Raw genomic sequence first — 13,548 nt, 5'->3', positions numbered from 1 at the left:
AATTAAAAAAACAATTTAAAAATTGATGCTAAATTAGAACAAATTTTACCTGCAGTTAAAATATTGAGATTCTGACTCAAAATCCTGACATAAGTGAAGAAGTGAGTGAGCAAGTTCACTTCTTTTTACTAAATTTAATATACTACACATTCCAGACTTTTGACTCTAAATCTGTTTTCCTTATATTTAATAAGCTCTTTTTCTGGCAGAAATGGTCTTCCATAGCTTTCAGTCACTCTATAAGATCGGTTATTTCTTTCCTTTTGCAGTGTGGTGACTCGGTCCGAGCTCCACTTCTCCCTACAGCAGACACATTAAAAACATTAAACAGTCTACCATTTCAGAGCATCGAAGCCAAGAACTGTTATCAAACACTTAAACGATTTGAAAAAAGGAACATCGGTATAATAAAACTAGTGAAAGGCTAAAAAAAAAAAATCACTGCGACTTTTTTGGTTTAAATATTTAACAAAATGTAACTATGTTAACATGGAAAAGAGAACAGTTAAAAATAGCATGAAGTACATTTCTAGAACCATGTTAGGTACAGTTGAGCAAAATATATAAACACTGCTGAAAAAGACCAACAGCTTTTCTCTCCATCCTGATGGATTCCCAACAGTCAACCGACAGTGTCACAGTTCATTTCACAGTCCTGGGACCAAACGAAGTTTTCTGTGACACTAAACTAGAAGTCGATTACTTCTCACAAACGTTTTCGCGGAGGGAAAGCACGCAGGGACAGAGCTGGAAAAAGTCCGAGTGCACACAAGAATCATCAGCCGTCAAGTAAATCTGCATTTTCCTAAAGAGTAAAGGTGATTGGTTGTGACCCTGAGAAGTGGACTGCAGATTCATTTAAGAAAAAAAAACAAAACAACAAAATACACACACAAAAAAGAAAAGAATGATTTTCCATTTTCTTTTTTTCCACCATTATGACACTAACAAAACTCTACAACCATGCAACAGATTGCACACTATCATAACCAAACACACCTAAGCAAAAAACCATAGACGTATATATACCAACTTCATACTGATATGTAATTTGTTTTTTTCTTTTCAAAAAATATTTTGGAAGATTTTTTTAATCATACTTTTTTTTTTTTTTTTTTTTTTTTTTTTTTTTTTACATTTCTATTCATCTCAAAGCTACCGTTAAAACAAGGCGTTTAGTGATATTTAACCCAGTAATTTTTCAATGTTTTTTCTTTTTTTTTTTCTTTAAAGAAATATTGTGAAAAGTACTGAATTATAAAGTCAGAGGCAGGTTCAGCTGGAGCTGCAGGACGAGCAACACAGAAGTGTCGCATTTCACAAATCGGTGGTGCTATAGAGTTCAAAAGGAAGGGATATAAAGGAAAAATTCCCTCAAAAGGCTTTAATACAGTTGTGTTTTGCATTACTGGCATCAACTGTGGTTAATAATCAGTCAAACACACACAGTATAAGACTGAGTAAACTGAAGGGGTTCCTTCTGCAACCAAGTCAGTCACAAAGAGAAACACACAGAAACTAGAAATCTAAGCCTGAAAGTACAGAACAGAAAATGGACTATTAGGCAAAGCAGCTACAGTACATAGTTAGGTTTGAGTCCAACGTGGTTCTAATTGTGCTGAAACTCTCTGTTTTCAGTTAACACACCCTCCAGTTTCACAGGACAACCTTTGAATGCACGTGTTTAAGTCTACGTGAAACATGTATTATTAAACATAACAGCAAGAATTTTGTTTTAAAAGGGAAGATGATTTGTATTGCACTTATAAAGAGGCTCAAAATGTTGCACTTTTCTTCTGTAATAAAGTTGTTATAAAGCTTTAAACTGTCGGAAAGGTGTGATTACATTACAGTCAGCTCTAATAAAGCCGAGCTTCTGTTCCTACAGTTGTTATGAGCATACCCTGTTCTCCTCTAAGATGCAGGATGTCACTCAAGACACAAACAGAGCATTTGGTACAGACCACTGACTACCACCACATCAGATTATATCAGGAGATTTTTCCTTTAAACCCACCTAAACACCAACCACTAGCGTGAACAGCCCTCCACTGGCAAAGTTTTGGGCAACACTACATCAAAACATTCCCGCAATGATTAAATGGAAACATTGTCCCTCTGCACTGTTTATGTTCAAGTCATTTAGGATCTGAAATGTCGCCTAGTCTCCTCAAGTAGCCCAAAAGGTTGCCAGACAACCAGCAGTCACACCGTGAGACCCTGAAGTGGCACTACCGGACCATCCTGCCACACCGTGAACCTGCCACTTAGTAAAGTGACCTACAGTATTGATTCTACACATTAAGGTGACCATAAAGAACAACAAGGAGAAGAAAGAAAAGAAAGGGAAGTTGTCGTGACCTCTCTTTCTCTCTGTGATTGGATGCACTGATCCAAAAAAAAAATAGAAGAATAAATGGTTGGGTAAAAAGGGAAAAGGCGGACATTATGACCTTTTCATATCCCTTCTTCTCAGTATCAATATAAAGGAGGATGGATGGATGGATGGATGGATGAAGAAGAGGAGGAGGACGTGGGGAGTGAAGTGGGGGAGGGAGAGAAAGTCTTCACTGGCTACATTACTGATATAAATAAAAAAGTCACCAACCACCTTCCCAATTTCACCATCCAATCAGCTTTCAGAACAGATTTGGTGTAAGTGGTGGCTGATGACATAGTTAACTTGCTGCTGGTGTTTGTTTGTTGAAGAGAAGAAAGAAAACAGAGATGGATGCTTGTGGGTGGCCAGTGTTACATTCCCATACTACTTAATGTATTGAGGTTGATGATGATGATGATGATGATGATGATGATGATGATAAGAATGGTGATGAGGATGAAGATGGCGTCAGGACATCTCAGAAGTTGAGATGCCTCTGGCTGGGCTGGTGCAGGTGCATGGTGTTGGCCTTTGGGGGGCGCAGCAGGTTCAGGCGTCGCAGGGCCTTGCGGGACACAGGCTGGGTGCGTTGGGTAGGGTTTCCCGGCCTCTGCTGCACGAGGCCGGCCTGAGCGGAGAGGGCTGCAGCGTAGCAGGAGGAGTGAAGGCTGGAGCGCCGCTGGGAAACTGCCGCCTCTGGCCTGCAGGAGGCAGAAGCAAGAGCAAATTAGCTGATGGGCAGAAAATGGAACAATGCTTAGTGATGTTGTTTCACAGGATAGCACAACCTCGGTTTCCTCTAATGCCATCATAAATCACAGGCTACACCCTGTTCAGGGTGTAGCCTGCTTCTCGCCCTATGGCAGCTGGGGCTTTAGAGACCTAATATTCCTAATACAGATCATAAAGACACACGATCTGAACCTTTTTGGGGGGTTTTTTGGAAGTTTTGGCCACAGTGTGCATTGTTTTAGTTAGTAGATTATGTATTATTTTTTTTAAGTCTCAAAGTGTAACCAGATAGCTCAACACTATACTGCTGATTCAGAAGGTGGAGGAACCCTAAGATCAGCTGTAGTGGCTCTGCATGGGGAGAAGAATCACAGCTTTCTATTGTGAGCTGCAGTAAATGATGTTGGTGTGCAGACTGTGATCAGCTGACCTGCTGCTGCTGCTCTGAGGTTTACTGCTCTGTGTGGATGTAACCCAGTAATTCACAGCTATCTGAGCTGATCTCCATCCCCTACACTGACAGCATACAGGCTGCATAAATGTTGGATTCAGTGAATGAATCTCAGCATCAGCAGCTTTGATTCAAACTCATCTCTGCTGCACTGATGTAACCTGTGACTCTGACCATGAACACAGCCTCTGTGCACCAACACAGAGCTTTACTGAAAATACAGTACAACAAGCTGACCTGTTTATTACACGCTAAACTGCAGCATTTTCATACAATATTTGAATAACATAAAGTCAGCATACTTCAGTTTGTTTTGTAGTCCTTACCTTTAAATCTAACCTCTCTTCTTCCTCTCCTCTCCTCTTTCTTACATCTTTCTCCTTCTCTGAGTGAACTTCTCTCTCTTTTTTTCTCTCCCTGGAAATACAGCAGCTCTGCTTTTAGCTAGCAGACACACTGTGTGACAAACTGCAGACACTTTGTGTGTTTGCTGATATTTGTTGAGCATTCAGAAACATTGCATTTAAAATTATCTGCCACAAGTTAGTCCCCCTCGTCTTCAGTAGCGGTAGCTAAGCTGTTTATGTCCTGCGAGCACAACTTACGGGCTTGGTCCAGCCGCTGTAACCCCTAATTATAGCACTATAAATGAGACATTTATATGTGTTTGCATATTTAATCCCTATGTACCCGATAAGCCCCAGTGATGGAGGATACGCCACTACGATTGTCTCTTATATGTTATTATTCCTCCGTTTAGGTTCAGATCGTTTGATGTTTGATGGCGCAGTGACCGGAAATGCAAACTTCTCTCTTACATGTTAAAAAGTAACGAGTCTGTTTTGAAAATGTATACTCATGTAAAAATGTAGGGAGTAAAAGTAAAAAGTAGTCAGAAAAATAAATACTCAAGTAAACTACAGATACCTGAAAAATCTACTTAAGTACAGTAACAAAGTATTTGTATTTCGTTACTTCCCACCTCTGGAAATAACTCTATAATCCAACCCTGGTCTGTTCATTTTGTTTGCATCTAAATATTTTTTATATTTCCTTTTCCACACTAAAATTAGTCAGAGTTTTTAAAAAAGATCAGATATCATGAATGCTATCAGGTGTCTGGATTATACCTGTGACGAGGGCCTTCTGGCGTGCGTCTGGCCTTCTCTTTTCCGCTTGAGGCTGTCAGGCTTGCAGGTATCTCATCGGACGAAAAGCCCAGTTCCGGTTCATCTGAGCTTGGTGGCAGGGGTTTGAGGTTCAGTCGCGGGATGCTGTGGTGGGTGTAGACAGACATGCTGGGGTGTTCAATTAGCAGGTTCTCCAGAGGGCTGGGCTCCAGGACAATTGGAAAGATGCTGCGGGCAGTGAAGCAGGGTGGGGGGGTAAGAAACCAGCTCTCCTGCAGAGAGCGGGCGTCCACACGCAGGAACCCGCTCTCTTCATCTTCCTCATCTTCATCTGCGCCACCATCTGGGTCGGTGTCAGCTGTGGAGTTGAGGGAGGTGCAGGAGGCGTAGCGGACGGGGGGGGTGCCCAAGGGTGAGGGGATCATCACCAGGTCATCATCCTCATCCTCATCCTCATCCTCATCCTCATCCTCTTCCTTGTCCTTTTGGATGATGGTGGATCCTGAGTGGTCATCATTACACTGGCTGGAGCCAGCTTCAGCTGATGAGTGAGAATAAAGTCAAATTAATGAAATGAAATTAAATCTGGTTCATCACTCTGTCACTGACTGAAAAATGAAACATTGACGGGAAACTCATCAGAGAGGCATTGGATTTTGTGTCTTACAAAAGAAGTAACCTCTGCAAGCTTTTAAGGCTTAAACCTAGTCATTATTAAGGGCATGGCCACTTTGACTGAAAGGTGTGTGAGGACACAAGCAGCCATAGCAGCTAGGTGGCTGCATTTTTGACTCACCGAATTATAGCTCATGACAGTGTTTGAGGTCCAGGTGCCTTTTTGTCAAATAAGCTTGCCTGTTTTGTACTAATAGGCCTTCCAAGAAGTCTGTGCTCCAGTACAGTATAAAGATGCACCCTAAACAAGGTAGGTAGTTTTAGTTTATGACTTAGCTCTCCACCCTCTGGCTCTAAAACTAAGATGGTGATGGAGAAAATCATAAATTTATGAAACCTTGTTTCTGCCACTGGAGGAAAAAAATTGGGTTATCTCAAAATTTCAATTTAATAACTTAAAATATCAAATTATATTCTCAATTTTGAGTTATTATCTCAGAGGTCTGACTGAATAAATCACAATTTTGAGATTGAAAACGCTGCTTCTTCCATCTACTGTTTTGACTTCAAGCGAAACGCTAATGTAATGTCTTCTGTGCGCCAGCAGTCGGCGCTGTGGCTCGTCTGTGCAGCGGAAGGGAGCCTGCCAGATGTAAACAATCATTTTCTGGAAACCGATCAGCCAAACAGCTGCGTGCAGGCTGACAGCCTGACGGCTCAGCATTGCATGCCCAACGAACCACAGCTTGCACGCATGTTTCTGTTTGAATTTCTCTCCGCTATTAAACACAGACAAGAGCAGCTTAAGCTCTCTCTACAAGAAGCAGCAGAAACAGCCGCTGCTGACTTTTGCACATAAATCATTATGTGCAGTGAGCATGCATACATCCTGCACTGCGAGCTATCGCATGCAAAACTGGAGGCTTGTCAAAAGCTGCGGGTCGGGCTCTTGTTTTGATCCAGCCACAGCTTCTAATGATTCACAGAGAAACAGGAAGTTAGAAGGTGGAAGGCCAACATGATCGCAAGCTAGCAGGCTGGATGTTAAAAATAACTTTGTGCCGACAAAACAGACTTGTCTGCTTGAGTTCAGTTTTGTTTAAGGACGGGCATTTTCTCCTGTGGTCAAACAGAGCTTGTAAATAGCACAATCATCAGATTATCCAATATTTTAGTGTTCATCAGACACATATGAAGCCAGACTTGAGGTTTATGACCTCAACATCTTCACCAGCCACTTCCCCTGACCTCAGTGCTCTCACTGTTTACTGTATAACTGCAACTTATTTTCCATGCACGTGAAGGAGTGCTTAGAGTTCACTTTCCACACGTGACATTAACACCACCCAGTGGCTCTGACTCTCAGGAGCTCACAGGGGAGTCCTTGTTTATCCACAACAGGCCGGGGAGGTTGCGGGGTGCTGACTCGGTTCCCAGCAGCTGATCTTCACACTTTATCCTCTCAGCGGGGGCAAGACAGCCCCCACTGTCCGAGCCCCATCAGCTGCTGATCTCCTCCTGCAGAGGCTGCAGACATTTGCAAACACAGCAGCTTAAGGTGTGCAGTGTCAACTAAACAACAGGTCTCCAGATCTAGAGTGGGGTGCCAGCAGTGTTTTGTACACTCTGGCTCACTGTACATTGGGTTAATGAGGTCAGTCCGGATTATGAAAGCACCGGCTGACCCTCCGCATACCTCTCTCTTGTCTATGAACCACAAAGGTTCAGAGCATGCGATTTCAGCAGAGCAAACAGATAGCAACACCTTTAAGCAGACTTCTTCAACGCCCCCGACCTCATCCAGTCACATTTGCAACGAGACCGTTTTCATTTTGAAACGGTGTCGTTTTGATGCGTTTCGGCCTTGCGTTTACACGACAACGGTGTCGTTTTGATGCGTTTCGCCCTTCTGTTTACACGACAACAGAGTGAAAACGATGTGTTTCAGAAACGGGGTCCAGAGTGGAGCGTTTCAGAAACGCACCGGCTTGCGTTTTCGTGTAAACACTTGAAACCGGGGTGATTTTAAAACGCTCGACTCGCACATGCGCACTATGGTTGCGACGGCCAGTTTTTCGCGCACGCGCAAACTGATAAACAGTACTCGCGGATTCACGAGTGCTTCTTATGCTTTTCCTGTGTTTTTACCGTTTTGTAATTCAGCGTTGTGTGCAGCAGCGATCCAACCTCATCATCGGTCCACACAAAACCTCTCACATTGGCCGTTTTGTAAGTAATGAACAATTTGCCGCACTACCTACTGTGTCACTCCACGCATGCGCGTCTTGCGTAAACAAACTGCAAAGAGAAAACCAACGCCAACTTGTGGCCTGGCATGGGAACTACATCGTTTTCATCGTTTCACATGTCCTCGTGTAAACGCGGATCGTTTCTGAAACGCCATCGTGTAAACGAAAGGCTGAAACGCATCAAAACGACACCGTTTCCAGTGAAAACGGCTTCGTGTAAACGGCACCTTAAGCTGCTACTTTGCAATAACATTATTTCTTCTTACTCACTTCTGGGCCTATGTGTGGCATCTGCATGTACAAATTATATGCATGAGTGATGACTGACCATTTAAATTTTATTTATAATTTATTTATAATAAAACTTGCTAAATGACGTTGGAACAGGAGAGTTCTTTCAGACATACAGATCTAAGAGCAGATATAACTGTAATAGTGTATATCTGACAGAAAATAAGGAAAAGAATAATCCACTCTAAATCAACAGAGCACAGCATGGTGCAGCTTTATGAAGGAGAAACAAAATGGTGTTTTTAGCAGAGGGACGTTTGAGGCGGCTTTCCTCCGATACATGTTTACCTCCTGGAAGCACCAGGCACTTTTGTTTGACCTGTTTACAGGTTGACTTGCCCATAAACTGCCTGGCATCCAACCTCTCCCCCTTCCAGCCTGAAGTGGGCCAGACGGCCTCTCTTTCTCACCTGCACCCCTGCCAGAAATATTCATAGGGCTGTGGAATGAGAGAGGGCTCAATTCAAGTCAAGACCAATGGCAGGTTAACAGTGCGCCAAAGCTGTGCCAAGAATCAACCAGAGCCATTTGGGAGTCACTGTAGTGTGTCATGTTTCTGCATACAGTGTGTTTATGGGTGACTTGTTGAACTTCTCTCTCGGTCATATCTGTTTTGACTGGAATCTTTTTTTGGTCTCAGACTGCTCTGGAAACTTGGCATGACTTTTACCTGCCATTACAAAACTCATACAAAAGTTATACACTGTCTTTCCAGCCTGTTGCTCCATGTTGGCTTAGCTCAGTAGTCTTTTCTGAACTCACCATCTTCATCAGGGGGTGGATAATCTTCTTTAAACTGATTGACTTTTTTTTTACAAGCATAAGTCATGTATATATTTGAAGGGTGTGTGTTTCTCATTTATTTACCCTTTATTTTTTTTAACCCCACGTACAAACATGTTTGTCATATACCCTAAAAGAGCTGTGTTACTGTTATCTGGACAAATTAAATTGCATACTTTTGGCATACTTAAATATATATACCCTCCTTGGAAAATAACTTCAGAACTGAGTGACAATATCCATTATTCGCTGTCATATCAGGTAATGCTGGATAAAACATTTCTGTGTGAGTCCTTGGTTCCTCAGTGTCACGCCTGCTAAAATGAACTTTCATTTCTAAGTTTGGTTTAGTGTTTTAGGAACAAAAAATGTATTATCTGACAGCTGAACCAGTTAGGCCAGTCTCAAAGTTGTTCTAAAAAACAGCTGTGAGGTAAAATGTATATTTACTTTCTTCTTTATGTTACTACAGCATGCTTGCCGTGTTTTGGTTGGAAATAATTTGAGGTCTGTTGGACAGGTTATGGCTGATTAGAAATTCTGACTATATCATCCAACCATTAACTGGTTCATCTGAGGGTCAGACTTACTCAGGTAGTTGACCAAGATCCATTCTTCTTCCTCCTCCTCTATCTCCTCCACTTTGCCGTCCCCAGGTCTGCTGCCTCGACTCACCTCCTCCACATTGTCCCCAAAAAGAGCACTGGAGAACCTCTGGAACATCCCGAGATGTCCTGCAGGGGCGTGAGGATGAGGGAGGGGTCGAGGGAGGCGCGTGGCTCGGGGCGACGGCGGGGAGGCGTTGCGGTCACTTTGGTCATCAGCTGCGGGGTTCACAGCAGGGGGAAGGCTCCGTAAAGGTGCTAAAGTGCATCAATAAGGTGTGGTCATAGATCATCTGAGGGCCAGCAGGCACAGGCTGGACATCGCTCAACGTCGGGATCGCTTCAGTGAGTGCAAAAATACAAAAAAACAGCCCTGAGAGGAGAGAAAGATAAGGATTCAGTCAGTAGAGCCCCCCTCCCTGGACACATCAAGCTGCCTTTCTATTTCCAGGAGTCTGCTGAAATGATTAAAAATACAATGTGAAAAACTTGTTTCTACTTGTTGCTGCCTGTTACTGAAGCAATTCTGATGTCTGGTTGTAAAAATTTACAGGTGCTGTTTTACACACAAAACATCACATCCTCACTCCTCATAAAAGATGTTAAGACAGAGCCTGAAAAACACACCAGCACCTCCCAGAGACATGGTCTACACACACACACACACACACACACACACACACGAAATAACGACTTTCCTGCCTGTTCTGTTAGTATTCGCCTCTAGCTGCAAAAATTTCCGGGTTGGATTAATTTCCTGTCAGCCTTGATGGCTATGAGCAGCAGCTGCAGTTTCTTCAGTTATTGATCTGAAAGGAACGAGCAAAGAAAAGCTGTCCTGTCTGTGTTTCATTCACGTACAAATAAAGGATCTGCTGTGCTGAGAGGACATACAGACACAGCTGGCTGGCAGCCTGTTTGTTGGACTAACTACAGCCTTTCACATGAGGAAACTAGACAGAAATGAAGTCACAAGTGTCACTGTCACCCTACAGCTGCTGTATAAATGGAATCCATTGGCATGATACGAGTAGATTACAGCTAAGTGTGCAATGCCCCCTTCATTTTACAACTTGAGTTTCCTGTAATCTCTCCAAATGAAGTCCTCTGGCTGTCGAGTTGACAAAGTGCAGATCAGGGTTAAAAAATAATTAAAAATGGAAACCCCATGGGAAGAATGTAAACGCGGGGCATGCAGTCTCTGAGGCTACACTCAAATTCTGATTGTGAGCAGCGGGGGTGGTTTAAACCATAAAGAGACAAAGGTCATCCCCATAGACACAATTATGGCTAAATAAATAAACTATAGTACAAGATGCAAATTTACCATCATCTGTAAGATTTCCATTACTGGAAGTACATGTAAACTGAAGAAAAAGTGGAAAACATGAAAAGCAATTTCATCAGTTTATGTATATGTGTGTTATGCAGCACATGAATACTGCACAATAACAAAAACGACATTATCAGCTCTAGTAGCTGAACTGTTGTAATATTAAACAAACATTACATCATTCACAACCTCATCATGAGTAACAAGTCCTTAATGGATAAGTGAAATTTCTGTGACATCTGTTTACACCTGTTTCTGTTTACACAAAATGACCCATTTTACGAAACATGTAAAAATTTCAAAACAGACAAAAAAATTATTTTTAGCCTTTGTCTAAAATTAAATGTGCATTAAATCACTGTTTATCCTTCAACACTTAAACAGGTTGCTACAATAACTATAATCACCGGTAGGAGGCGGAAACAAACCCTCATCAGGCGAACAAGTCCAAATGTCCGTTTTTTCACCCTACACTTGAAGGCTTCGAATCGAACGCCTCTGGCTGTGATGCGTTTAATGGCCGCTCGCATTTTCCTCATCATCGCAAATAGAAAGAGCTCCTCTTTTCAAGAACAATCTAACCCCGCCTCTGTAAACATCGAACAGCTGTGACAGACAGAAAACAGGAAAACGGTTCTGACTGACTGACTGACTCACACCGACAACAGCAGGCTGATAATCTGCAGCACCTGTTTCTCATCCACTGCTCACCCTCCTCCACCTACGGCAGGCCATTTCAGGATAAATTCTTTACATGAGTGTATTCCTGTTATAATAATCACCAAACACAAAGAAAGGCTCGCCGAGGCTTGGTTAATGCTTGAGTAATGCTGTTAAACGGGTCACTGAACGTCAACGCAACTTATGCATCTATTACATCAGGTTGCGCATTATTTGTTTATTGTTGGGGTGTGAAATGGGCTGGAAGAAAAGTGAGCTATGGACGCTTTAAATCCTTAAGTCGGACGTCTATATAGTATGCAGGTTTAAGGATTAGGAATAAACCCATAAACTGGGATTCAGGGGGGATGAAATACAGATTACGCACGTTTTAGTTGGCAAACACGAGTTGATACACAGTTAAACTAAAAAGGTGAAAAGAAAATAGCTAAAACTGTTAATGTTAAATTCTCCAAAACTCGGGCCAACATCCTATTTCGCAGACCAAAAAAAAAAAAAAAAAAAATGATGAAAACTCCTATTGACTTTACAGGACAAAAGCAGCAAAAAGCCATTACCGAAGACCTGGAAACAGGGAATATTTGACACCTTTACTCAAGACCAATTGCCAAATTTAGTTTGTTCTCAATGGGCTAATCGAACCGCTAATGTGATTTGCCATCCAGTCTGTGGGGGATAAAAGCTGAAATGGTTCGGTAATAATGTGGAGCTGCAGCAGCCTGTGATCTGAACGGTTCTGATGGTTATACAAGGGAAGGAGGAGGAGGAGGAGGAGGCTGTAATTCTACCCGCGCAGGGCTGGACCGCTCAGTTACTTAAAACTTTTATCTCCATATGATATGCTATCAAATATTTTCCAAAAATAAACTTACTCCAGTCCAAGTCGAGCAAAGGCAGGAAAACTTTGCAGAGCTACATCAGCTAAAGCTACCACCAGAGAACACCGAATAAAGCGCATTGTTAAGGCTTAATAACACAGCTTAGCTTCGTAATGGTTGTATATTTAATAAAGCATCAAATGTCTCTGCTGTTATGTAGGTGCAACGGATAAATAACATAAAAATAAGATGCAGCAGGGCTGGTGATTTTCACCGAGACGAAAACAAAGAGCTCACCTGCGGCAGAAGGAGGAGGAGGTGTAAACGGGTCAAAACCGTGATTAAAATCCTTAAAAAATGAGGTAGATGCGTTACTTTTCGAAAAATAGAAAAACTTGAGGTTTCTTCGCGGAAGAAATAAAATATAAAAAACGTTACTTTAAGGACTGCACATCGGGAGTCACAGTGCGGCGTTTTTCAGTCCGTTTCCTCCTCGGGCCCCCGACTGCGCCTTCTTTTGTTGTTGTTGTGGAGCTCAACAGCTGATCGCCGTGACGTCGTTAAGGACGGCCTCCTCCAGGGGAGGAGCCAACGAGCTGCTAGGGGCCAATCAAATGCGCGAAAATTGCAGTCACTAACCCACGTGACTCCCTCCTCCCTCTCCGAAGGAAAATTTTTTTTAAAAAAGAGGACATGACTGGACAAAGCGCTCAGCTGAGCAGGACTAACTGTGAGCTTCTTTCCCCCAAAACAGGCTAATGTTACATAACCGTACTGGTATCCGGGTCCAGCCGCTAGGTTTCCTGTTTTCTAACCGTTCACACACCCTGTTAAAGTCAACAAGTTTAACATTTTAGTAAAATACAATCACATACTAAAGTTTAAATTTACAAAGAGTAAAGCAAAACAAGTGGGCGTTTTTAAAACACCTTCTGCTGTCTCCCTTTCAGGCAGCACTTTGAATATCAGTTAAAAAAAAAAAACTAAATGAAGGAAAATTATGTATAAAATAAATTTTCTTTGTCAGTTTGATCAAATTTGGCAACACAAAAGGAGACTTTACTGACTTTGAGTAAATAGCTCCAAATATTTAATTTGTACTGTAATATATTTTAGAACAAAAAAAAAAATTCATTTTAGCGTTAAAAATTCAGATTTCTCATTAGCGATAACATTAATACATAAATAGAGAATACTATATGGGCTTTTGTGATCATTTGAGTAATAGGGGTATCTATAACAAGGCATTGCCTCAAATTGCAGAAAAAAATGTTAAAAATTTAAAAAGCAAAACAATTACTACAACTACAGCTCAATTTAAATGTTCAAAAGCCAAAAAAGCTTGATGATCCAACATTGCATCAGCACTTTACCAACACACACAAAGACAATAAAATCATTTGGGGGAGGGGGTGTCAGTGGTCTGCTCAGCAGGCTTCAGAAATGCAAAATGAGAAAATGCAGCCCTCCCCCCTGTTTC

General features: G+C 42.0%; 1 protein-coding gene across 1 annotated transcript; it reads right to left on the bottom strand.

Annotated features, from left to right (window-relative positions):
- Positions 1 to 448: 448 nt before the first annotated feature.
- Positions 449 to 12,574, bottom strand: tp53inp1 (tumor protein p53 inducible nuclear protein 1). Its single transcript, XM_030750462.1, has 4 exons — positions 12,366 to 12,574; positions 9,222 to 9,609; positions 4,694 to 5,234; positions 449 to 3,081 (listed from the first exon to the last, which is right to left on the bottom strand). Exons 2-4 carry the CDS (start codon positions 9,352 to 9,354, stop codon positions 2,859 to 2,861), a joined length of 897 nt encoding a protein of 298 aa, XP_030606322.1. The 5' UTR covers positions 9,355 to 9,609; positions 12,366 to 12,574; the 3' UTR covers positions 449 to 2,858.
- Positions 12,575 to 13,548: the final 974 nt, after the last annotated feature.

This window comes from Archocentrus centrarchus, chromosome 16 (assembly GCF_007364275.1).
Source record: "Archocentrus centrarchus isolate MPI-CPG fArcCen1 chromosome 16, fArcCen1, whole genome shotgun sequence".
NCBI classification, from domain to species: Eukaryota; Metazoa; Chordata; class Actinopteri; order Cichliformes; family Cichlidae; genus Archocentrus; species Archocentrus centrarchus.
The sequence above is the reverse complement of the archived record's forward strand: the minus strand, read 5'-3'. Positions and strand labels throughout refer to the sequence as shown.